This window comes from Battus philenor, unplaced genomic scaffold, assembly GCF_028537555.1.
Source record: "Battus philenor isolate CCGP_79_NKW_IND1 unplaced genomic scaffold, ilBatPhil1.0.hap1 SCAF_5, whole genome shotgun sequence".
Classification (NCBI taxonomy): domain Eukaryota; kingdom Metazoa; phylum Arthropoda; class Insecta; order Lepidoptera; family Papilionidae; genus Battus; species Battus philenor.
The window spans coordinates 4,824,755-4,852,250 of NW_027181715.1; the positions used below are offsets into that span (position 1 = coordinate 4,824,755).

Below are 27,496 nucleotides of genomic sequence, written 5' to 3' on the forward strand. Positions count from 1 at the left end.
CTTTTAAGGTAAAGTACTTGAGAGGTGCTGGAGACTCGAGCTGCTACATACAACATTTAACCGTATCGGAATGGCGCTATCGTATGAATTTCATACAGATGTCATATAAAAGCGCTACACTCGGTTAATTTGCCAATTAAAAAAGAAAAAATGTATGGCTGTTCCATATTATGATAAGGAAACTCACCAATAACGGGCTCGAGATACTCGCAGAGACGCCGGTAGTTTCGTTTTAGGTAGTCGAGGAAGCGCGCATAGCAGTCGAGCGGAAGCACGTCCACGCACTGGTAGCGGCACTTGATGCGCAAAGCAGGCGCAGGCGCAACACCGCGTGCCGGAGACTGTGGTTTTTCTTCACTCAGCGGGTACCACCGCTCGTTCAGGTAGCGAGACGACACGTCATCCACTGGTATACGTACCGTGCCTGACAAAAGTATATTTATATAACTATATATATCTCTCATATGAATTATATCTTTAGTTTAATATTAAATATTGGATAAAAAATCATCAACCGAATAACTATTCTTCTGCTCGCGGATCCAGTATCCGCCCTGTGAATGAAATGACACTGCTTGTCATTTATACAATTAAATATATAATGGAAAGGTTTTAACATCTTCTAGTTAACTTTTATATGCAGACATATAGGCTTTTATACAAGAAGTAAAGAGTTACATTCATCCTTTGCTCTTTTGACCAAGCCTTTATATTGTTTTTAACACAGCTATGTTGCTATGTCTGTTACTTTTTTTATCTACGAATCTACTTCGATATATTTGGATTCGAATTCGTACAAAAATCCTGAGTATAATCCTCTCCATGGCCTGAGAGACTGTGAGCTTACTAATGACCAATGAGGCAATGAGAGACAAGAATGTAGTCCAAGCAATAGTGAGTGATTGGAAATAGGTGTAAGAGCGATAAGTAAGTGGATATAGAGTATATTTGTTGTCAATTCATAAATGGTATATATACTCTATCTAAAAAAACAATTGTTTTAGAAATAACAAATAGACTGAGAAAAAGCTTTCACAAAATCCGGATTACATCTAAAAATCAAAATTAATTATTGTATACTATCTGTCCGTGCAGATTTTGTACTGTTAGAAGTTATAGGCCTGTCGCATTCCAGTCAAGTTGCAATAACTAATCACTTGATACTAGGTGAGTGGGAATGGTTGTAAAAGCTTTAAAGCAAAGCGTTATTTCCTGTTTGACAGGATATCTTATAGTATTATTACTATAGATACTTAGTATATTATTAAATAAATTTTATTATAGCATTCAAGAGTTTTTAGTTAACTCATTTACGTGGTTTTCTCAACAGAACAACATTCCGAGCAGGTGGTATCTTCCTGGTTTTAATTTTAAAATAATTGACGATTCAAAAATATGTGCTATGGCGAATAAAGATATATTTGATTAGAATTTGAAATTCCAATCACTATGTATGTCTTAACATTTGAGATGTTATATTTTACTAACCGACTAGTGCGTGCTTGTCTCGCTTGCGCGCGCGCCGCTCGGGCTCACGGTACACGTTCACATGGATAGCTCGCACGGCCGGTAGGGCGCCAAACTCATACACCTCGCCCCAGAAGCACAGCTCCGTTTTCAGCTTCGACGACGACCTGTCGATTTACACAGCAATTTATAATTAAACCTCGAAGCCTTCGAATCCTCGTAGTTTTAAGTTCAAGGATGCCATTAAAGAAGAGCTTAGTCTGATTCTAGTTTGTATCAAATTGATCTCTTCTGGCTTTCTTTTTATGACGTATAATATAAACGAATAAATAAGCCCAGTCAGAAAATTTAACGACACAGACTTTATTCTAGAGGTTTACAGATACATATCGATATGAAATTATGTATGAAAAATCGAATAAAAATAGGTAAATTTCGTTACTCTTACTATAGAACTCAGAGAAAATTGTTAATTATCTTTCACTAGCTAATCTAAATTTTTCTTTTCACTTTTTAATTATTTGTATTAACAAAGAAAACGCAAAACTGTTACTATGGTCCCAATAAATTTATTATAAAATAGAAATATTTAAATCACGAATTTACTTTACTGATAAAATAATGAATACACTTAAACGGTGATTAAAGGTTGATGATGAACCTTATTTTTAATAATAACGTTTTAAAAATATTTTGTGTATTGCGGTAAAAATGTTTAATCTAGTCCACTTCAACAAACCGTAGCATTCTAATGAAATAATATTACTTCACTGTGAAATGTGAATATTCAAATAGCATGTGTACTTTGTATACAGAAAAATTGAAATGTGAATAATGGCATGGAATATTTCATTGCATAATTTTAATTCACATTGTTTGAGATAATGCCTTTTATTTCAGAAATCGTATGCTAATTTAAATTATTGTGAAATTCACTTTCTGCTTTAAATAAAAGGAAACTATAACCTTAGATAACATTTAATTTATTATAAGTTATATTGAGTCTATATAAACGAAATGAAAAATAAAAGTTACATAAATACGAAGAGAAAACAGACCTTGCATAAAGCGTATCGTCCAGTAGTATTTCACAATAGTATCGTTTCTTAGGCGGTATGGCCTTCGCCTCGAGCAGCCACAATTTGACGGTGCGTTCACACCGGCGTGTACGCATCTCGTCCGGTCTTGCCGCCTGCCGCAGGCTGTGGAAAGAATACGCACTAAATAGCAGGTACAGGTTTTTATGTGAGTTGACGCGCCATGCAATTTAATATCGCATGCAAACATGACGCACGGTCACGCATGTAGTGTTTGTAATGACGTTAAGCGTGCGTACTTTATATACTTACAATGCAGAAATAAATACGTTGAAAATAGAAAATTTTGTTAAATAATAAATGATATTAAATTTCATTGCATTTTAGTGTAAATTTAATATTTAAAAATAAGAAGATGAAATAATGAAGTCACGAGATTATTAGTTAGTTCTGTTTTATGATAATAATAATAATCTTTATTTTTATAAATATCGGTACTAAAACTTGAAGGCCTAAGCTCTGACAGCTGCAGAACCCTATATTTCACCATTTTTTATGTTAATCTCGATTTAATATTCAAATTGGTGAACTGTAAAATAAATAAAATTTCTAAAGAGAATACAGAAGAAAACTACACAAAAGAAAAAAAAACGTAAAGAGGCACAATGCGTTTGCTTTCGGTGGTTTCGAGCATGTGCATTCCTGTGTTCTTAAGCGTGTGTGCGCGCGCAGGTGTGTCTTGTGAAAGCTTTTCGATTTGAGAATAATAAATAAATAGATCAGAAAAGTATGTTTTTTAAGACAAATAAAGCGCTTATACGCTTTTCAGCGTAGAAGTACACCATCAAAAAAGCTTTCAAAACACCTGAAAGTTCGTTTACTGAAAATGGGGTTACTAGAGCAACATGAACAAACCTGTATATCCAGCGATCGCGTTCCTTTCTCGAGGCGCAAGCGAAATATCTCGGTGCCCTGTTCTCAGCACTCAGCGCAAAGCAGTGCGGCCGCCCCAGCACCGAGGAGTGCAGCGCGCGGATTTCTACCTGCAAATGCATGCCTTCGGATTAACATAGACGTGATCAGCATTTGAGTTTTTAACGCTACTTACGATTTATGGCAATGTTAGACGGAACAATCTTGAGCATAGAAAGTAAGGTCAACGAGATGTGGTACGGTACGCCTTCGAAGACATACTCCTTTTTATTTTCGCATAAATAAAGCAAGCTAATGTTTATTTCTTTGTTATAAAAAGGATTAACACTATTTAATAACTATTTACATCTAGGTTAATGTTCAAATGAGAACTCTCCTTGTTACTGGCCACTACGGACATAATTTTTAGAGCCAAATTATTAGGGCACAAATTCGAATTCGATCTAACAAGGAAAAAGTCGCTGTCGTTATATTTGAGACAATCACGATAGTAAATAGTCTCTATAAAATACCTATATATCTCATAACAACACATAGATAACAAGTGGATTTAATTTTCTTCGCCAATTAAGAAAGAAATACGTGCACAGGTGTATTTCTAAATACATATATTGTTAACCTCGACGTGACAATAATTAAAATATAAAAGTATTTATTGCCGTAATGGCCAGTAACTAGGAGCATTTTCACATGAAAGCTAGATACATTTATTATTTTTACGAACTGCGATAGTTGTAAATTTAAAATTAGTATGCCATAATTTAAGATTTCTCATATTTTATCTATGTACATTATCCAATTAATTCTACACATTACTCGCCGCGATGACATTTACAATGTGAAGTTTGAAATTAGCAAAGCGTTAGTAATCCTTTTCGAGAACTGTTATTTAAGAAAGAAAAATCAATACAAACGATTAGTAAGAATTAATTTTCATAGCAATTCCATAATGTAAGGCTACATTAAATAATTTGATTTCAAGCATTTCTTAACAGAAAAATACTTGACAATAATTAATGAAATTATTGTAGCTGGAATAATCAAATCGCCTTTTGAAAACTTACTTGATTTGGCGGTCCCAAATCCATTGTGGATACGGCGGGTGAATGCGCAGAGAGAAGACTTTCATGAGATCTGAAAAGCAAACCATTAAGTATTACAAATTTATCAAATAATTTTAGGCTACAAAATATATGAATTAATATCATATTAATATTTTAAATAAAGTGTTAAAAAATTGCTGATATATTATACTTTATTTTTAGGAAGGTCTCTTTTGTTAAAACACGCCGACTTGGCGAATTCCAACATAATGTCTGACTCTACTACCAAACTGTTTTACGAGGGCTGAAAGAACAGCTTTATTATAACATAGCTTTTAAATCATATCATATAGTTTTAAATTATATAGCGTAAATGCGGCGCTCCGCAGAAATTTTGTTTATCAAAATCTTTTACAGTAACCAATCAGATGAATATAGTTCGGCTCTCGTTACTATTGCAGTATGAATAAATAACCAGTTTTAGTATTTACGCTGTTAGACCTATTACATACTATATAATTTCAAACAGATGTTAAAGTTGTATCAGCTTTGAAATAAAGATCTATAAAAAATATTATAATTGAGGAATATTACGTGTAAATAAAAGTTTGCTATTCCTTAAACAGAACAGACCTAATCAAGTAAACATGCTTTCGCCTCTTCGCGTCGGGTTTAATTATTTTAGCAGGTAATAAAGGCGTCACAATTAAATTATATCGCGACAGAGACACTCAGCTAATGAGGGTTCAGTAAACAAAACCAGCTAGGCGTGGCGTCGAACAGTGACACTCCTAGACAGTGTTACAACACTTTGTCTAATCTCTTTCGGTCACGAACCACAAGCCGGCAAGTGTCCTACGTGAATGTCAGTGTTAGATAAACAAATGAATAACATCAATTTACACTTGTATTTTTCTGTTTTGTTGGATAACATTTTATTTCGTTTTAATGTACTTTATATAATTAAATTAATAAATTATAAAAAACATAATTTTGACCACCCTTATCTATACAACTAAGGGTTGCAGAGATCATACTTATGGTAGACGGTAATGATACATTTTTAAGAGCCTAAATTATTTGCATCAAGAAAGACATGACAGTAAAACAAATAAAGTATGATAATATACAGAGACAAGTAATAATATTTTGATGTGTCAATTCATATACAAAATTTAATAACATTACTTCTATACAACAAAAAATTAAGATCAAATTTATGCACTGCAACGCATTGACATAACCGTGAATTGAAATTAATTATGTAAGCCCTCCGTGCCTATGTTAAGAATTAACGCACTGGAGGCATTTCAATTAATCCTGGCTATCAGCCACGTTTACAATTCGCCGATTCAGCCAATCGACGCCTACTGCAAACTGCCATCAAAGATTTCTATGGGGGGGTTGCAAAAACACAGTGTGGTATGATACGTAGAGGACGCTACAGTCAAATCTTTGGAAACTTGTTAGGAAGCAGTGACAATCCCATGTGCACAAAGTGTGAATCATATAAGATTGTATCTTAGGAATCGAACTCGCGACCTAGGATAGCAAATATAAATCCTCTATCGCTGGACTACCACTGCTCACTAATAATTTTTGGAATTTAGAAATAAAAAGTGCACATAAGAGTACTTGAATTGTGTTAATGTATTTGTGTATGTTAGAGTGTAATTGTATGTGAGAGATATAACAACATTTCTGAGAAATTATGATCAACGTTTCAAAAAAAATTGCATTTAAATATATATATATATATATATATATATATATATATATTGTTACAAATTGAACACTAAAGTTTCTTTAGTCTCTCTGAGTTGTAAAGCGACAAAAATAGATATAAACAATGTTTTATATATAAACGCAAAAAATATTAATCTAAATAAACAATACGCACTTTGACCTTCCTGTTTACATAAAAAATATAAATAAAAAACTGATCAATATTGATATCTGTCCACATTCCGTTACGAAACAGAGATAACTAGAATTAGTCACTGTAAGTTTAAACTTTTCGATTTTGTTATGATATACAGATTAATTGGTTATCTGTGTAAAAACGTGTTGGATGTTATACCTCTTTATCAGTAAAGTTTGTTAGTAAATTTTATTTTGTTTTTATACTTATTTCCATCCCATTCCTATCTTAAGTTATAACACCGAAATATGTTACGTTAACTTATTTTTCCCATTGAAATACGACATTCCAATAACTTCTGGCAATACAATGTCTGCAGAAATAGAGTAAACAATAATAAGATATTGAATTCAGATTATTGTGTAGTAACCCGAATTTTTATATAGATTTTTACACTATTGTCATGAAGCAAATTTTTATCAATATTGGATTTTCATTAGGGTGTCACAGATTCATTGCCTACAAAAGAGCTATCTTTACATCCCTTTATAGCTTTTACATCTATACCCAATTACCCTTATACCAATACCAGTTAATTATGAAATTTTTGCTCATAAATAAGCTATAAAATTTCGTTTATAACAATACTCTAATAAAATTAAAAAGTTTTAGTAATGTCTTCTCTGAAATTAAAATCATAAATAAATAAAGGTTTGTGTTACCTTGAGGTTCGTAAAGCGTGTGTCGGTGGATGGGTGGGCACAGCGGCCAGTGCTCTCTCCCTTTCCAACTTCGTGGCTGACTTTGTCCTCTTGAGCGGGTTGCTTCTGAACGATCGTTTCGAGAAGAAAAAAGAAGCGAGCCGCGAAGGACTATGTTGCGCCTGGGCACCTGGCACCGGCGTACTCGGTGCTGACCCGCGCCGGCATGCCTTTTCGTATGATGTATCTAAAAAAAATATAATCACATTTAATTATATTGATAAATTTGTGTAATATACATTCTTCATAACAATCTTTAAGAATTTATACTATTGTAGTTCATTGTACAGTAACTTTTAAGTTACGAAATCACTCAAATACACATAAGCATTTAAAACTTAATATACATAGTTACAACTCCAGTGCACAGTACAACATATGACAACATTAGAGAAGGATATAAACATTGGTACTATTCATACAACACGATAGTAATTACCTAGACAGGATAACTTATTAAAGAGCTCTCGCATAACTACCATTCCTACGGACTACTTAATAGCGACTGATTTAATGAGACTTATAGTATGATGAGCACAATCATGCGGTTAGCAATGCCTATTCTCGGCATTGGTGCGTGGGGTTCATTGTCTACAAAACGGTGTACTGAAGGAAAATGACGTATGAACGAGACTGTTTTACTGGATCGCATAATTCGCAGATGGGATTCTACAATTACGTCATCGGTGTCTTGATCGATTAGTTTATATTTGAAGTGAGCGGTAAATACTTTCACTTCTGATTATTTATTCTTCTTTGTGGATACATATAAATTTAAATATATCTAAGTAAGAAAGGGATTAATTTTATAGTTACTTCCGCTATGCAGCAGCAGTCGTGCTAACTATATAATTAGTCTCTTTCTTACTTAGGATGAACTTCCGCAAAGTAACGCCTGAATCTATTAGATATTAAATATATCTATTTGTGGATGGCGTTTTTAAGCTGTGATAATCTAATGTTAGCCAGACGACTTATTAAAGTTGTTACTAGTCTATGACGATTCGCGTAGCTTTTTCTTGTTGCTATGGATAATCATATTTTCTCTTGGCATTAACAGCCTCGCCTGTTTTAGGTCACATAAGTGGACGCTTCATAGATACATTGAACGCAAAAGTCTTCAAGAAAAGACCTGGGCTTAAGCTGCTGTTTGAAGTGTTTATCATTCTTATTCGAGGATGTACAACACGGCTGAAACTCGCTAGCGCTAGAAGAGGCGGAATATATTCCAGCGTGGTTAATAGAGGTAACCCTGCCAGCTAAGTGGCAAGAAATCAGAAAGGCGTGTGGATATACCTAGGATTTTCAATTAGGAAAACCTTTCCTAGATTCTATAATCTAATAGATTTATTTAGTTTAAATTTCATTTGGTAGGTCAACTTTAGAAATATGTTACGTTAATTTATTTTTCCTATTAGTATGCTACAAGCCAATACCTAGTAAACAATGATTAATTTTAACATATAGTTATTTGAGTTTTAAAATTTTTATTTACGCATTATGTTATTTATTATTTCTGAAATCATTTTTGGATATAACGTACATTATTTTTTTTCTATAAATTTATACTAGAACTAGTTGTTAAGTATCTCTTGCAGAAAATTTATTTTATTTTGAATTACCTACACTAATATCAAAATAATTCAGTGCAGTTCATGTCGATGCAGCGCTAAATGTTTTGGCGCGGTTTCCGCCGGAAGTTGCGCGCACGCTGCCCGTGACCGTTGCGCTTGACGACGAATAAGCGTAAATAATGTAACGATATACAATAACTTCGAGTGTAATATGAGGCACATAAGATATAACAGTGACAATATTACTACTTGCGTGTATTCAAATTTAAATAGGAGAATTCGGAAATAATAACTTTGTTACGCTATATGAAATTTTGTTCGTTATTTCTTACGCACCCTTATGCTTTCTTACACATTAAACGATTTTATGGAGAATATATACTGAAAATAATTCAAACAACAACCTGATTTTTCTAAAAAAAAAAGTCGAAAAGTTACCCTTTTCAAAATTATAAAAAATTTGCTATTTAAAATATCCTTTGTATTCCCAGCAATTTCTATTTCTTTTAACTAATACATATTTATACTAGTATTTTTGTCAAACCTTAATGATTTAATGGTCCTTTATTAAGCCTAACAGCTTTCTCTCGATGAATTTTTATCTATAGCAATTCGTATTTTTATGCTTTTGGATATTAACGGCTTCCATTTACAAGTCACTGGTGTAAAAAGAACAGTCGTAAACATCTTAATCGAGTAATTAACATGACGAATATTATTAACGCACTCAAATTGTAACGAGTTTCAACAAATAGTGGTAAAATGTTCTCGTTTCAAATGCTATTCCCGGAAAACGCTGATTCAACAAGTAGGTCACTTAACAAAATCAAGCGCGGGAAGTTGTTAGAAATGTACAGAGCGCAGTGATTCGAATTACTTATGATTCAACTAATTTCATTTTATTGTTTATTTTATTTAAACCGCATAGGGAATCATCGTTTAATCATTCTATAACTTGTTAAATCAATACCTTGACTATCAAATAAATTATTGCAATTAATGACAAAGGGTATGTAAAAATGAATTTTTGAATGAATTTCATTAGAACGTTATATTAATACATCAAAATTTTCGTTAGTTTGAAAAATTGTAGATGGATTTTTTTTAAATCATTCATACGATGAATAAGTAACTAAAGCTTTTAACGAAAATAAATGTATAAAAAAGCAATAGACCTGCATCTAAAGTCATGTAATAGAATTCGTAACCAGAAGATAGTATAACGTGATAGTGTAGAAAGCCGTAATCGTAAGATGTTTATTGAAAATTTAAAACTTGCCAAGCTTGTATTCAAACGACAATCTTTAAAGAATATATACTTTCAACAAAAACGTCAACTATATTGAAAACCAGATTGAAACAAGCATCGAATGATTTTTTTATTAAATACTACCATATACAACCTACATTTACTACTAAAGCATCGAATTAAATAACGAAAAGAAATTATATATAGAGTATCGTCATTGTCAAATACAGCTACGTGCCAAAAGTTATAACGAAATCTTGAATTAAAAGTAATGGCTTCTTTGAAAAATTTCTAATATATCTTGTATATTCTTTTTAACGTCTACTTTTAACCGTATGATGTTTTGATTTACAAAATAGTTTTTTATACAAAATTTAAGCTTGTAAATTATTCATAATAATAAACATTTTCAAAATATACACATGTAGATTTTTATTTGACGATGTTGTGGAAAATGAAGCCAGAATTGCAAGACAAGCGATCCTAGCCAAGTTGCGTAATAAGGTTGATTCTTATAAAGTTTTAATATTATGTGCATCCAATGACCTAAAATATACGTGGTGTCATTTCTTATTTACTTATCTAGTGAACACATCAACAGCTAAAATTATCACATAAAAATAGCGCGTAATCGTATTTATTGATTGATAATGAAGGAATAGAAAATAATAAACATTTTATATGACTAATTACAAAATTCGATAAGCGATACAAGATTTAAAGTAACGCAATTTTGATTATTCGTTATTGTAATATAAACATTTTGTTTCCGCTCTCCATCACCTTGGTAACGCAGTTTATTAAATAACCATACGCACGAATGTGTATCCTTCACATTAGCATAGATAGTTATCAGAAAACACGCAATTTTTTGTTATGTTAACTTTGGAATATTTCTGCAGGATATTTTAAGTGTAACACGAAAAGAAGTGATTTGCTATTTCTACCTAAATTCGTAATTAATCTCTCAGGTTTCTTCTAGATTGACAACAAAAGTAATTAAGAAAAAAATACTTATCCCATTGGATAAACGATGTCGATCTAAGGATGTATGTAAATCGACCTATAACACGGTGCGTAAACATTTCTTTGCCGTTATGTTGACTGTTCTTACCCCACTTCAAGGCATGTTTTTGGACTGATATATATTTAACCTGCAATTTACAATTTTATCCGCAGAACTTCAAAAAAGAGATCTCTATATTAGGTCTAGAGCTTCCTCTCATCCACGGCTGGACTTAGGACTCCCCCATAACTTTCAAAAAGGTTGGAAAGCGGCCTCCGACATCTTTTGAGGATTATATATATATATATACTTAACACGGTCGTCTGTCCACTTTTTGTGTAGATATTCTATATTGCGCTTGCCGGTTCGTCGTCTCCTCTCGAGAACTTTAAGGCTCCCACTGCCACTTCGACTTGCCGTATTAAATCTGACCATTATTAATTAATAAAGTATATAAGTACGTTGTCATAGACGCGCTTTGCTTCTTTTTTATTTTATGCGATTCGTATCGCGCAAATATAAAACGTGAAATGAGAGAGAGATAAAATCCCACGCAGCACGAAAACCATAACAACTAGGTGCACCGCTAATAATGCATACGTTTTTTTCAATTACAGAAATTCGCGTTGATTTACACTAACGAGAATTAAGTGCGAGACCATAGAGAATTCGCATTTTAAGTGAGTACAGTTAAATATAAACGGCGACATTCGTTATTTTAAAGTTTTATTTAATTTAACTTTATAAATGGACGTCAGTCAGCTACATAAAATAATGAAGTGAACACAACAGGTGTTTTTCCAACCCATTACCGTTATTGTATTCGTTAAGGGACGTCTAGTCGTCGTGTACTCTGCCTTATGGCGCATTCGAAACAACACAAACATCGTTCGTCATTCATCGCGTTCGCACGTTCACGTCTCGCGCTGGTACTCGAACGTTAGCAATGTAACACCAATTGATAGATTATTCCACAATAAAACTAAAACAGCACGAACAAGTTACACCGTTAAACACGCGCTGCTTTTATATTTAGCTTTGCGCCGTAATTACCCCAAAACAGAAAATCTGAAACAATATTCTTGATGACCTATGGTCGGCACCTAGCTCAACAGAAAGTTATACGCAGACGGTAGAACATAAATCAATTATTAATTACTTCGTCATTCTGTCCTAATCTTCGCAGAGGAAATGTTTTTAAAATCTTAGGGCTTTGACTATATCGTTTGTAAAACTTCAATTTGGAATAATGTTTGCTATAACACGGGAATACATTTACATCTCAATTCATTATTTTTGTGCATTTTACGCATATTTGTGAATATTTTGAATTGTCTATGAATGTAAATTATATGTAAAGTGTATAGTTTTAATAAATGGACTATTGATTAGCTAGTTTATAATGTAAGCTATACTAGGTATATACTTTGGACCGAAACTCAATACATGTCTATTATTAAAAAAAAAACTATTAAAGATAAATAATATACTTTATTGAAATTGCTTTGTGGACGGTTGCACCCCTTAAGAGATCAATGACCTAAAAGCAATAAAGTTGCTCGGTAAAAGTGAGTCACTACAAAGAAATTATCGCAAGCTTTTTGCACGGAGATTTCTCCTGGAGCTTACAGAAATCATAAAATACCTCGAAGTAAATGACTAATTAATAATAGTATTGCGCAAAATGCAAAAATTAAACTTTTATTAACGTTACGTAATTTAAACGCAACACACGATTAAAATAACATAACATTACCTACTTTCAAAAAGTATTGCAACCAAGGCATGTAATCATGTAAACAAACAATACGACTTCGTCACGAAAAGGAAAAAATCGTAATAGTACAGTTGATATAGCGGCTTTCAAATTCCATTCAGTCCGTTATTAATGGCTCACGATAATTTAAAAAATAAACGTAAATTGTGCACGTAAACATCATTCGTCGAATGCCTTACTTTGATAACGCTCACATTGATAAACGCCCACAAGGAAGTGCGTGACACACGAGATAGGCCGACCCGCCATTAGTAAAAGTCTTCCGTTGTTTTATATGTTAAAATAATGTGTTATTGTCATAAGTGACAATGCCAGTATAAATAATATTTTAATCATAAATACGTTTCTGTTTTCGTATATTTTAAATTTACGGCAGATTTTACTTTTAACATTAAGTTGATTTTCTTATTTCTATAAGAACATAAAACTTTTTTTGACGGCGCACCGAACCAACATGTCGATCCTCAAAGAACTCAACATAAAAGAAAGGTCATCGTTGACTGCGCAAATACAAATCCACTAGTTCTTTAGACATGTGACCCGTAATGAGGACTCGAAGGAACGTTTGGTGGTACAAGGCAAAGTGGAAGGCAAGCGATCTCGTGGTCGCTGTCCAGCAAGATGGGCAGCGCTCATCAAAAATGCAAATAGACACTCAGTAAATAAATGCTCTCATACCGAGCTACATGGCGACGCATAGCGACATCAGCGGAGGCATCAGGACCTATCGAAACATGACCACGGCCACTCTGACAAGAGTGCATGACTGAGAAAAAAAATGAAAATATTTTGATTGCTTCATCATGCACTGCCACTATGCTTAAATTTATGCAGTTACCTATACAACTCATTTGTGTGTAATCGCTTTCCAAAGAATATTTCTGTTTTATTTCCTTTCCTCTATTATTTATAACAATAATATACATGAGTTTTAATAAACATGAACAATAAAAAACTTGATTTTTTACTGTACTAATTCTACGGGTATTGGTTACTGTACCAACGGAACCACTAAAACGCGTTCCGAATATAAAACTATAACGGTAATAGCGACCTACTGACAGTACGTAGAGATATATAACGTATTAATAAAAAAATTGCACCTCATGTGCAACAGTCGTTGTAAAGATTTATGCGTAAAGCGCTGCTGATGTAATACGGGATTATATACTTTATCGTATTGCATCTGTAACTAAAGGAAGATAATCGCATGTGTCTCAAACAACACATCAAAAACAAACTACTAAAGTATTGTTAAGGACTTCCGCATCCGTAATGCTGCCTTCTGTGGATTACATGCATTTTACCAAGGACGCTTTACGTAAAGCATACGGTCTTAGTCTCACAATGAGCATGTATTGTCTTCTCCAGTGAACAGTTTAGTAACAATGAAACACGAAACCATACATTTGACGATTACTCTTAAAGAACATTTTAAAACACATGAATTACGAGCTTCAAGTCAGGCACGCTTATTTACACGCATATAACGATGACACTTTTCCTCGATAGCGTCTCTTTCACAAAATGTTACTAATAGATAATAAATGATTTAAGAAAATCAGCACTTATACGGACACAGAATTAACATATAGAGTAAATAAATAAAATTTCATAATTATGAAAATTAAAAATTGAACAGTTTTTACCATAATTCAGTTGAAACTTACCGGAATGCACAGCAACTTCGTCATCAACATCTAAACATCCCCTCCGAATGCTCAGTGGACTATTTGCAACTTGAGCATCGTTCTTCTTTATCAAAGCCCCAATAACTTCAGTCTCACCGCCGTTATCGTCCACAAATTTTTCGTAATCCTCAGTGAGGTCCGTAACCACCGCCACGTTGTCATCTAAGCCCTCTTCTATATGCCTTGCAGTAATGCTACGTAATAACGAATTACTTCGCGATAATTTTGTACTTCGAGATCGGCGTATGAAATTTAGACCTGCTATTTTTCCTGGACTTTTGTTTGGACTGTCTGGTGTAACAGTAATTCTAGGATTCTTAAATATAGAGGTGGAACTGCTACTACCTCTAATAGGCGACGGAGAGTTAAGATTCTGAGGTAGCGTTTTTGATTTTTCTTTATTAGGTGACAGAATTTTGGGAGAGTCGGGTATTAACGATAAATTAGAATTACGTATGGGACTTTTGGACGTTAATTTATTGCCAATACTGGAGGTTGAATTATTTAGTTTGTGCGCAACTGAACCACCTAATGGAGAATATACTCTATCGTAGCGTGGTTCACAAGAGGTTGTGCTTCGTAATCTGGGCTTTGAATTTCGTTGGGGACTGATTTCACTCATGAACCTAGGATTTGTAGCTTCTCTTTGCACTACTCTGGCTAATGCTTCATTGGAGCTTAACGTTGACGATAAGGGCCGACGCAATCGTCGCTGTGGACTAAATGTGTTGAGTTCACCTTCGCTTTCCGTCATTGAGGATTCTCCTCGCGATGACATTCGCAATTTCTCTGACGCATTTCTTCTCTTCGGCTTTATTGGAACGTCGTCTATATTCATTCCGCATATTAAAGCTTCTTTTTCCTCGGCCGTGAGAGGTAAGTAATTGTCGAAACTTTCGAACAATGGCACATAGAAAACTGAGCGACGGCGCGCTTGTTCATCGTCAGTCACTGAAGAATTTGGGGTCAGGGAGCCCGACATGGTGGTCATAACACCGGCGGATACACGCCACTTTAAAGCTTCTTGGCCGTCACGGAGATGTCTCGCCTCATTATTAACATAATTAGTTTCACTTAAACTTGTTTCCTGAAGAATAGTCCTTCGTTAACTTTTCCATAGAAACCATGGATTTATATTTATAAAATACGCAGTGTTCACATAGCACTAACTTTCCCGCCTTTCAATAAAAATTGTTGTGTAAGTTCATGAGTAACAAAATATTATCAAAACTATAACATATCATAATTTAGCTACACGATCAAGTATAATTAGTAAATCTATTCTCTACAAACATTAAAAAATTTAAATCATTAAAATCAATTTTCCGTCACGGTTACGAATGGTATTGAACATTTTTTTAAAAATTTTACTTTAACTGTTGAGCCGTAAAACACGATTTGTACAGTTTAAGTGACGCTATGTTTAATCATGGGAACGTTTGAAAGGTATATTGATCGAGGTGAAACAAGTACATTTTGACTTTATCAAAGGCACGATAAGATTATATACGAACAATAACCAATCATGTACGTGTGTCCAATGATTAAAACGGGGCCGAGTAGAGTTGTTTTGCATAAATGAATGGTTAATATGGAACAAAAATAGGTTTGCAAGCTTAGCTAGTAACGCTATGTCAAAGCGACATATTAATTAATGTTAAATACGTTCGCACATGTGTTCGGAAGCGGTAGGCGACTTACGTATATTTAAAGTAACCCCAAAGTACTCAGTAAGACCGTAAGCATTAGCATTTATTCCAAATGCTTACATAACGTATAAAATATTAAATTCTATTGAAGTGAAAATGCCGGGTGATATCATACTTTTGGCCCTTCACATCACCTTTTAATTAAATTAACACTAACGTACGTTACGAATACATTGCTAAAAATTTATTTGAGGCATGCAGCCAAGGTCTATTGTGTTATCACTATCAGTCAGTAACGTTTTTAGTAAAACCGTAAAGTTATGGTGTAAAGTAACCTATTTCATTAACTTTCTATAATAGTATTATTAGAAATAACAACTGATATGTCATTAACATATGCGATTCGTTTTACTGGTAAATTAAATTCCTTACTCAAAATTTAATCCACAACGCCCAGTTCAATAAATGCGAGATATTTGTGAGGTATAAAATATTTTTTAGTTGTTTGAGTCATACTCAAAGAGGCAGTACAAAGCACCGGATATCGCGGACAAGTCGAGAGGAATAAGATCTTATGTTATAATAACTTGCGGGGCGGAACGTAGACAAAGCTTGCGGAACGAGAGTAACCCGCAATGTAATCGCTCGGGCCGGTTTATGTATGTAGACTTGAGATGAGCGTTGAGATAGAGCGTGACTAGGTTTATCTTTGTAACTACATGCTATAATATACAAGTTAAATACTGCCTATTTACCTAAATTGTAGGAATTTAAATAGGTCGAAATGAGCTGTATGTGTGAGTACGTGTATGATATAACTACAAGATGTATAACATAATTTTAATTATTATTTGTGACTATTTTGCCATTTAAATATTAAAAACCCTTTATTTTTTATGCTTGTATTTACGAGACATCATAAAAAATTATAAAATTATTAGAGGGTGCCTAATATCGTCGAATATGATTCAATAATATACGAAGACCTTGTACAAGACTGAATGAAATTACCAGACATTGATTTAGCGGAAGTAGATAAAAGGAGCACTCTAAATTTACTCTTATCAAAACGTTGATAACAGAGCTAATAAGCTCTTTCGCTTTATTTTGCATAACCTTCACGTAACATTTATTCATCAGCTATGTCAGCGATTTACATATTTTAATTAGCACTAATAATATACGTACATGTATAGATCATAAATAGATCCAGTAAATAAGTCGTTAATGTGATTATGTTTCGAATCATAAATCTGTAGGTTGACCGTAATAGTAGTTAAAAAAAGTAATTATACGAGGTCTTTGGTTACAGGTGAAAAGCTTTAAAGGGAAAATGTATAGCTCATTTGCTGTCGATTAATGTATGGTACACACTATTCAAAAATCAATGATTTAGGAAATAATAAATAACGTTATCATAATATAGTAAAACTCCGTTTAAAAATTTGTGTTAGTATATAGTAAAAATAATAATATAATTTGAAAGTAATTTTCGTCTACTATTTGTGCCTCCAGACTTCGTGCTGGCAGGAGCTATTGGCCTGTCGTATTCCAGAATATGAGATGAATTAGTCTAACATATTTTACAGTAATCATTTTATACAAGACGATTGGAAATAAAAAAATTGAAAATAAGAAGTAGACATGTCTGTTTTCCATAAATCTAGTAAAAATATACGTTATTTAAGCCTAATCACATGATATATTTCATATTATTTCAAAATGTAAAAAATTAAATATACTAGAACCAACAAAGAAGTCTGTAGAGGATATTCCGCCATAAACTGCATTGGCACTATGAATGTTTTTAGTGCAGAAATAGCAACATGCAGAATGGAAACGCGATCCCCGCGGTGCAGTGGCGGCTGGGGGCCGGCGTGACTAACTCGTAGCGCACAATCGTGATTCAAGGCAGCGCCTGCGCAAGTTCATCCTATTGGTTGTCCATTCTTTTCTCTTTTTCACGGATGTTTATTTTATGATGTTTGTTTAGAGATATGGTGATTGGTTATAGGTGTGAAAACTTAAAAGGAGTAAACATATGACCTATTGGTCAGCAAAAACCTTCAAAACTTTTACACCTTATCTAATTGCTCTCTTCAAAAAGATCAGTCTGGAGTAAGTAACACATATATTTTCCGTTTGGAATGCGACAGGCTAATAACTTATCGCAGTAGAAAGTTGGAACAGAATAAAAGAAACGATAACATAACATCAGTTTTTTACTATTAAATTAAAATTAAATATCGAAAAAATATTTTCATGGTCACCTCATCAGCTAGTGACAGACTGTGTATGCTAACCAACACTTCTAAAATATTGTGAGTTTTGTTTGTATTAAACCTTTGCGTTCTATGGTATCGTAAATGTAAGGATTGTTATCAATGGGTTTGTCATTCAGTATTAGAATGTTAACTACCAAAATCATTAATACGTAGATACAAATATACTTATAAAATATCAACTACAAGCGAGTCCTTCAACTTGAAATATTTTACTCAATGTGAATGTTTTGATTAAATATTAAATTTGTGCTTCTTTACAATGAAAAATAAACAAAATAATATTGATACAGTTAAAATGACATTTTTAATACAAACGTTCTATGCCAAGCACGCGGTTAATTTATCTCTTAGTAAATTCAAGAAATTTGTTAAAAACAGGCGCTGCCAAAACACATATTACCCTATTTCTGGCTAGTCGAGGATGTTGGGTACAAATTGTTCTAATATTCAGCAATTTTATTTTGTAATACAATTATATAATTAAAATAAATAAAATAACGTCAGCTTCATTTAAAGCTAACGGTTATAGATGACTGTAATGAATTTTAAGCATTTTGGCTTTGACTATTTGACTTAGAGTAATATTATTAAATGTTCACACTCAGGGTAGCGGGTTATCGCGTGTCTAAATGATTTAAACGTAAAAAATCAAACTCTATTTTTTTACATTTGGGGTCTTTCTTTATTATTGATAATAATATTATGTTGAAAGTCTTCTATTGTTTTAATAACACACATTGTAAAGAAATTAAAAAATATATATTATTACATAATACTGTGTATTAGAGAGATAAAACACATTTAGTAGTAATAGCCCAGTGGTAGAGGACTGAGAATTGCGATCATAGGTTGCGGGTTGAATCTCCGGAATACATACATATATATAATTCAGACTTTGTGAATTAATTATATAGAATTGCCACTGCTCACATATAAGGTTCTAGAAGACGGGCAGCAGCGTGTTTTGCTTACCATAATACTACACTGCTATCACCAACCCGCTTGGCCGTTCTAGCGTATTGATCTGTCGATATCTTTGGGGGAGGCCTATACCTTGCAGAGGACGCCTATAGGCTGAAACGACGACAACATTACACATAAACATCCGAAAATATATAAGTAGACGAGAAACAAAAAGATAATCAATCGTTAACGTGTATGTATAAGACATAAAGACGCGACCTACAAAAGCACAAGTGCGCGGCGTATGCGCAAAAAACAGGAACAAAACGACTCAATATGGCAGCGAGAACGTACTTTTCACACGCAGTTCTCGCAAATTATCCGGAGAGGAATTATCAATGTAATTTGCTCATCGGACGCGGAATGGAATGATAAATATTGAGATTTTACGTTTTTTATACTGTTCACAACAATATTTACCGATGTATATTAGCGACTGACACTACTTTACCGCGAAGGCAGTAGTAGTAGTAGGAGCTAAAAAAGCAGATCATTAAGTATTGCGAGAATTTAATAGATGAGGACATACAAAGCAATTGGTTATAGATATAAAAGCTTTGAATAGATGAATGCATAACTGTTGTCTTTTAACGTCTGGTACACCCTACTCAAAAATCCTAAGAAAAATCGTAAAACACTAAAATTTATTATTGTTAACTATCTATCACTGCTAACTTTATACTGCCAGAAATTATTGGCCTATTGCATTCCAATAGAAAAAATGAATTAATGTAACACACTTTGGAGTGTTCATTTTATACAGAGTCATTGAAAAAGTTGTAAAAGCTTTGTGAAAAGCTACAGTTTTGATACGTTTTCCCAGTCACATTGTATATTTATTTTAAATAACATTTTGATAACAATAATTTAATAGCTTTTTAATACAAGTTTAAGTAAAATTCCTAAATAACGGAAGTGTTAATTTACTAATTAAAGGTAAATTAATTATAAATATATTCTACAAGCGCCGTTATCAGAATGATTACTCACGTAAATATTTAAATATAATTTACTCAACATATTCGCGTACTTTTATCACTACTCGATGCATTATTCTCGATAATACTGGCGAAAGAAGCGCCAGATGTGTCTCGGAGCCGGAACAACGGTAGTATATTTCTCAGAAGCTTTTGTATAATGATTCTAACTTACGCAGTGAGAATGTGCGTTTATTACAAAAAATGCGGTAACTTTTCTAAAGATACTTCTCATTTCTAGCGATAAGTAAAGAATTATGTAAAAAAATACTAATGAAAGTGTGTATTTCAATATTTTTAAACGAACTTAAACTTTAAAAATGGAAAATTCCGTGAAATATGTAAGAATATCGTAAATTTGGATACTGTCTGTCAGGACTCATCCATAGAAAGATGTTTAACACCTAGCATATGTTTATCAAGATTCCGCCTATATTTACAAAGACTCTTCCAAGCTCCGAACAAGTTAAACGAGCATTTTATGACAATAGGCATTTGTTAGTTACTTCAAGTGGGGTTTCAGTACTCAAATAGCTGTATACATACACAAGCAAGTAGTTTTATCTCGACTCGCGTCTATTTTTCTTTTTTAAAAAAATGGCCTATTAATATACACATGCTTGACATTCAATGACACACATGCAGAATTTAAACATTTGATTAATATTTAAATTAATAAAATCGAGCGCTTATATCAACATGCACTGGTCAATCAAAATGTCGCTATATGTGTTTTTAATCGCGAAGTATACTACTATTTGTATATGGAGTGAAATGATTGCAAAACGATAGATATTATATTGCGCAAGGAGCATTTGTTCCGGTGAAAGGAATTAATGTTGATACTTAGTACTCAACATTAAAGGCGTCTTGTGAGTAGGCAATTATTTGTTAACGCCACATTTCCCACTGAAGATGTTTACTTGTACTTTCAAGACAGACTAAATGGGTGATTCGAGCTTACATACATTATCATTTTGAAAGGTTCTATATTCATTGAATTATTTTATATCACCTTTAAAAATTGTTTGTTTCACGATTTAACTTTAGATGAACAAATAAATATTTCATTGATTACATTAAGTAACTATGGTAAGTGATGTAATGTTGCCAAACAGTAACAAAAACATACTTTAGAGGATTTCTCTCGGAGGTATTATGGATTTTTTGTCTATTTTAGAAACTCTAAAATCAAAGTGTTTTTAAATTGTTGCTAAACTTTTTATAAAAACGTGCTATCGGATGTAACTAGACAGAGTAAAATGGTATTTGACACTGCAGGTAAAGATATATTTTGTTGTTGCAATTTTTAACTACAACAATGTTTCAAGAAAGATTTCTAGAGATTGGCGCTGTAGCGAAAGGTAGTCACGTCATTATATTGATTAATATATCACCTAACTTAGTTTTACATTATATGGTGTTCATACAAATATTTCTTTCTTTACATTATATCTTTGAGGTTGCGTAGTGCTTGCAAATTAAAATTTATAGTACTTAAATGTTCCTAATTTTCTTAAATTTAATTTTGTATACTATCGCCTGGTATCAGTAAAGTACATAGGACCAAGAGTAAAATCGATATCGACTATCTCATATTTGTAAATTTAATAAATTTCATATTACATTGTACTGTTAATGGGAAAGATAAAATACATCCGTTATGAACATGCATCAAGATATCTACGCACATAATTCATGAATATAAGATTGATAATAAAGAGAAATGTTTGAATAAGTACGAATAACTTAATATCAATAATATTACGGAAAAGTAAATCATTATGAACTTAACATAATTAAGATGTACGAATAAAAATTATAAATTTTATTTCGTATGATGTTGTATAAGAAGTCATGTAATGTTATATGTGTACAGATTCAAGCCGCCTCCGTAAGGGTGTATTCAAATTACATCAATGTTGTTAATGTCTTACGTACGTAACAAGAAAAACAAAATATGTGTTGAATTACGCTCAAATCTCAATCAGTAACCTGCTTTTATAATTTTGTCGATATTTTTAATTTTAATTACACCAATTAGTGTGAAATATTTTTAACAAAAACAAGATAATGCGTTTATAGTTTAAATATATGTAATCGCGTAATCTAGTCGTGACAAGGCGCAGTGACTAGGCCCATATTGTGGCGATACATTCTCCCACAAGGTCACGACCAGGCAAAGTGACGGTATTATTGTTCCGATCAAATGAAACATTATAAGGTCAATATCATGATATTTGTCTTTCATAAGCGAAGCGAGATGTGGCAACTGTGGGCGCATGAGCAATTGTTCAGAGCGCGCTATGTTTCACAAGCAGCTCGCGCAGACTGTGAGTCACAACAAGAAAATTACTAATAACTACCCGGGAATACTTAATACGAATTAGTATTTCATTTTCTTATTACTATTCAATATAATTTTTTTATTTACAAATATCAAATTATAAAAACCGACGCAATTTTAATATTCCTTCTTTTGTAAACAATGTTTTTTGTTTTGTAAAACATTGTTTACAAAATATATAAACTTTTTCATAGATAAATGAACAAGTAAATAATGAACACTTATTAATATAATATAAAATGTATCAATTGTATGACAATTAGGCGATAATAATAGAATTATCGGTGATTTAAATATTTAGATAGATACAATAAAAATAAGGTGTTATACAAAACGTTTAAAAAAACCTACTGAAACGTATTTCTGGTTGTTAACAAAAACTGAGCTCCCGAAACTATTTTCCGCTTGAATGTTAATCCCTTCTCGGTAAAAACTTTAAAATGAAATTAATGGACCGATCATTTGCCGGACTTCGATGTCGGAGGAGAGAACTTGAATGAGTCACTTTGGAGAGGGCCAAATACTTTACATTCACACTCAAGCTATGCACCATTAATTCGGACATGAAAAATAATTTGCTCTCTCATAGTGCACTGTACGTAGGATTATGTTTGCATGTTCATCTTCACACTTATCTCGTTGAACTTAAAGCGTTAGTAAGCCGTTAAAAGTGACAACGTAAAAGTTTTAAAACTTTTACATTTTACATTCATGTAGATTCGTATAAAATAATCGTTATAGAAAAAATATGTTCATTTATTCATACATATTTTGTAATGAAATACTACAAATAACATTTATTATAAATATTATTTATTTTTAATATTTATTATAGAATATTTGTTTTATTATTTTATTCAATTATAAAATAATAAAGGCATCTTCCAGCTGGACCAGTAATTAAGTTGTAAATTTTAAAAGGAAACAGGACAATTCAACTGACATTGAGATAACCCAACTTCCTGTTAAATGTTCCCGCGGCACCATCGGCGACTGCGGTTAGATTTGACGCCATCGACATTTTTATTTAAAAAAAATGATAACTCTGTTATTGTCAGTTTGGTGATAATGAAAATAGAATATTAATAAATTTCAATGTATGTTATATTAACAGTTTTATTTATTCCAATACTATCGCCAATGATAGTTTAAAAGATTTTCTGCTCAACAAGTATGATATCAAACTGTATTGTTGACTATAAACGACTAGTGGACAAGATAAGACTTCAGACAAAATAACTTCTTTGTCTAAGAATAGAACCTAGAACTCTTTATTGACCTTTTATCTACATTTGTTACTAATAATCCTAGCTCAATATAAATAAAAGAGTCGTACGGAGATAAACATAACTTTCTCTTCCCAACCAATAGGTAAACTAAATAAAATTACCTTTTCGAATTATATCTGCTTTTGTGGACTGTAATTAAAAACGATGACGAGAAGACATAATCTTAACTTAGTTTATTTTATTTAAAATTATTTTTTTAACTCCAGGATAAAAAGAACCGGTGACAACTTGAAGTGCTAACGAAATGTTGCTAACTAACGACTTAAAAACTAACGACTTGTGAAATAATGAATTCTAAATATAAAACCACTTATCATTGCTAAGCAAAATACAAAATCAATGCATTCAAATGGACTACATCGTTCACAACATTACACATGTAACCGAACACGTCCTTTACTAGAGCACGATTCCGAGCGCTACGACTAAATGAACCATGAAATAGAAACAATGGACAATAATTTACAAGTTAAATGCACTGATGCACACAGATTTCTTAATCAATTACCATCGATTCAAAGTTAAACGAAAAAAGTCATTGAACGTGACGTTTTATCCCATTGTACTTCCGGCATATTTTAATATTATCAATAAGAACGTAATTCGGTATGAATTTAACTGATCCAAGCTTTCGTAAACAAGTTCACTAAAATTGATTTTTAATACGATGTTTATTCGAATTATAATTAATAACAAAATAGAGAAACAATTCCTCATGCAATGACTAATACTTACGTTGCAAACAATATTGAATATCTTAAAATATTTGTACAAAACATGCAATTAACTTGTTAAATGGCTCGTTAGCGGGCAACAGGAAAAGTAAACATATGTCGCCAAGATGATAAGACATATGGACTAACAGACCATCTCCGCATATTAAACAAGCAAATTGTGAGTGCTGTATATTCTTTCCCACCGCGTTTCGTTCGCTATAAGCTACTGTTTATATTTCCTAAAACTTTAAAGAAACATTTAGAAGCCTATTTTGTTTTTAGAACTTATCGCTTACAATTTATTGCAGACAAAAACCGTTAATAAGTTACGCCGTTCCAGCCTATAGACGCCCACTGCAAGGTATTGGCCTTTCTCAAAGATATCTATGGGAGATATTCCACACCACCATTGCCACGCTTAAAAGGCCGATTGGTGATCTCAGTTTGGTGTTATGGGTACGAAGAGGACGCTGCTACCCATCCTCTGGAAACTTGTTTGTTAAGAATGGGAATCCTATATCATAATCTATCGAATTATATAAAATCGCAAATCTGTTTTCTACCGCTAGGCTACCATTACTCAGAAGGATATAGGATGAAGTATTTATATATTAATAAAGAGAAAATACAGATTAGATTACACTTCATTTTAACAATATCCAGGTATAGCAAAGCATATTCATTTGTAGATTTATGAAATGCGAAATTTAATATTCTATAACGGATTAATATTCTAAATACGGAATATTTGTTTTATTTTCATTCATTATTTTCAACAATTTATTCGTCTTGAAAATTATAATATGAACAACACTGAATATGAATAGACCATGCAATACAATAATTACTAGTTTTTATTTTTTATATCCACTTCTACATAATTACTTAAAATAAATCATTGCTTACTGATGTGATTTTAAAAGATATCTTGAAAAAAGTAAATCTTTATCATACTAATGGCAGCGAAGTTATTAAGTTTCATAACGATTAGTTGAGCATAAAATTTTAAAGCTATGTGGTAAGGTGAATTGGAACCACCTGCTTTATATGTGCGGCGTCACCTGCACAGCGGCAGATGGTGAACAAAAAACAACGACCCTCCGCGACCGGAAACCACTCACAAAGCGAAATGGGACATGCAACCCTCCGTGAGATTTGAAAGCTTTGTAAACATCGAAATGAGCGAAAAGAGGTTTTATAGAACAAAATAAAAAAGAGGAAATAAATTCTTTTATGATATGAAAACGGTATTTAAAAATCGATTACAATAAAATGACAATAATTATCAAGTAAGATTAAACAAATTCCCACGTGTGACGATCAATGACCTTAAAAAATTGAAGATAGAGGGGCAATTACTCTACATGTTTTTTTTTTAAGTTAACATTTACGCGGGCGAATAAACAATGTTTATTCAGCCGAACAACGACACCGGCAACAAAATAACATGTTCTTGTACCCGTTAGTAGAGACGACTCGTTGTGATGTTAGTTTCATTTTTGTAAAGGGCTCGATGGAGTCGCAACTAGGTCCGGTTTGTAGAAGCGGCGTCGGTCAACCCAGGAATGCGAGCCAGCTCTCGATGGGAGTTGGAATCACTGACTCATGTGGGCTCAAACTTTTTAAATTACAGTACGACACCGATGAGTTTAGTTAGAAAGTTTGTGGATACGTGTGGGTGTTCAGATAAACAGGACTAGAACGCCTACGCTAAACATAATTTGATTTAGTATTACCATACCTTATAGTTATAATTATAGCTGTATACATCTGACTGAATTTTTTACTTATTTTGAAATAAAACTATTGCGTTTATTTTAAATTTCTTTTTATATTACATCAATCAAATATAGTTTTTAAAGTTCACCTAGAACTTTTACATATTTAACGCTGTAAGCATTAAATACATAATCTATTACCTTTTCTTAGATACGAAAGATTTAATTACAGAAGTAAGTTAATTACAAGATTATGACATGTAAGTTTTAATATCGTATAAGAGAAAGTTGATTTAAAACAATAACCTCAATCTAAATGCAATGTCAGTCAACAGTCGTTTAACTTATTTATAAGGTTTCTTCATCACGATAGAATAAAAAAAAATCTTCAACTTAAGTGTTACTGATTAATAGTCGAAAGTTTTTGAAGGATTATCTACATCTCTATACTTTTAGCTCTCGAAAGCGAAAAGAAAGGTTAGTAAAAAAGATTTATTAGCTACATAAATTTTCAAGAACAATTTCAGAAAATTGATTAAATGACTAACATTAACGTACTGAAAAGTTTTAGAAATTACCAGCATATTATTGGTTAACTATTTATACGAAAACATCTAAATTAATTAAATAAACTTTGGTTCGTAACATAGATTAAATAATAACTGTCTTATGCCGGTGGCGAAATTTGCAGCAAGTAACAAATTTAGTTTTATTTTTTCAAATGTTATCTCAAATAGAAATGTAAATTTCTCAAATCAATCTCAAATGTAAATTTCTTGCAAAGACAAGTAAAAGACGATAAAGGTTTTACAATTCTAACAATAAGTTAATCAGTAGTAAAAAAAGTCATTTCACTTCGTATATAAATATAACTATAATGTAATATGAAAACTGTATGTCTGTAACTTTTTTAAGAGTAGTAGAAGTATATACAAAAATAATAAAACACGTGTTCTATATTTAAATATTCGACGTAGTCAAAAGTTGCGCAACTATGCTCTACTTGGAACTATAAAGGTTTTCTACAGCTAAGGGTGGACAAGGAATTTATACGGGATCTTGCTCCGCAAAACAAAATATTTCTGAACCAAGGACACTACGATCCACAAACTGGCTCTGATTTTATTATTTCGTATAATATAATTTAAAAAAA

At 32.5% G+C, this 27,496-nt stretch overlaps 1 protein-coding gene across 5 annotated transcripts in view; it reads right to left on the minus strand.

Annotated features, from left to right (window-relative positions):
• The window catches only part of raskol (Ras GTPase-activating protein raskol), a 167,262-nt gene that overhangs the window by 7,159 nt on the left and 132,607 nt on the right, over positions 1-27,496 (minus strand). For 3 of the 5 annotated variants that reach the window (XM_068772161.1, XM_068772165.1, XM_068772164.1), the window contains 6 exons: positions 7,064-7,289; positions 4,502-4,571; positions 3,420-3,547; positions 2,526-2,669; positions 1,489-1,634; positions 188-424 (listed from right to left, as the gene is read on the minus strand). In XM_068772161.1, coding sequence (XP_068628262.1) covers positions 188-424; positions 1,489-1,634; positions 2,526-2,669; positions 3,420-3,547; positions 4,502-4,571; positions 7,064-7,289 — 951 coding nt within the window. Of the gene's footprint in view, positions 1-187; positions 425-1,488; positions 1,635-2,525; positions 2,670-3,419; positions 3,548-4,501; positions 4,572-7,063; positions 7,290-14,378; positions 15,580-27,496 lie in introns of those variants that run through there. The other 2 variants (XM_068772159.1, XM_068772160.1) reach the window with 2 other exon arrangements.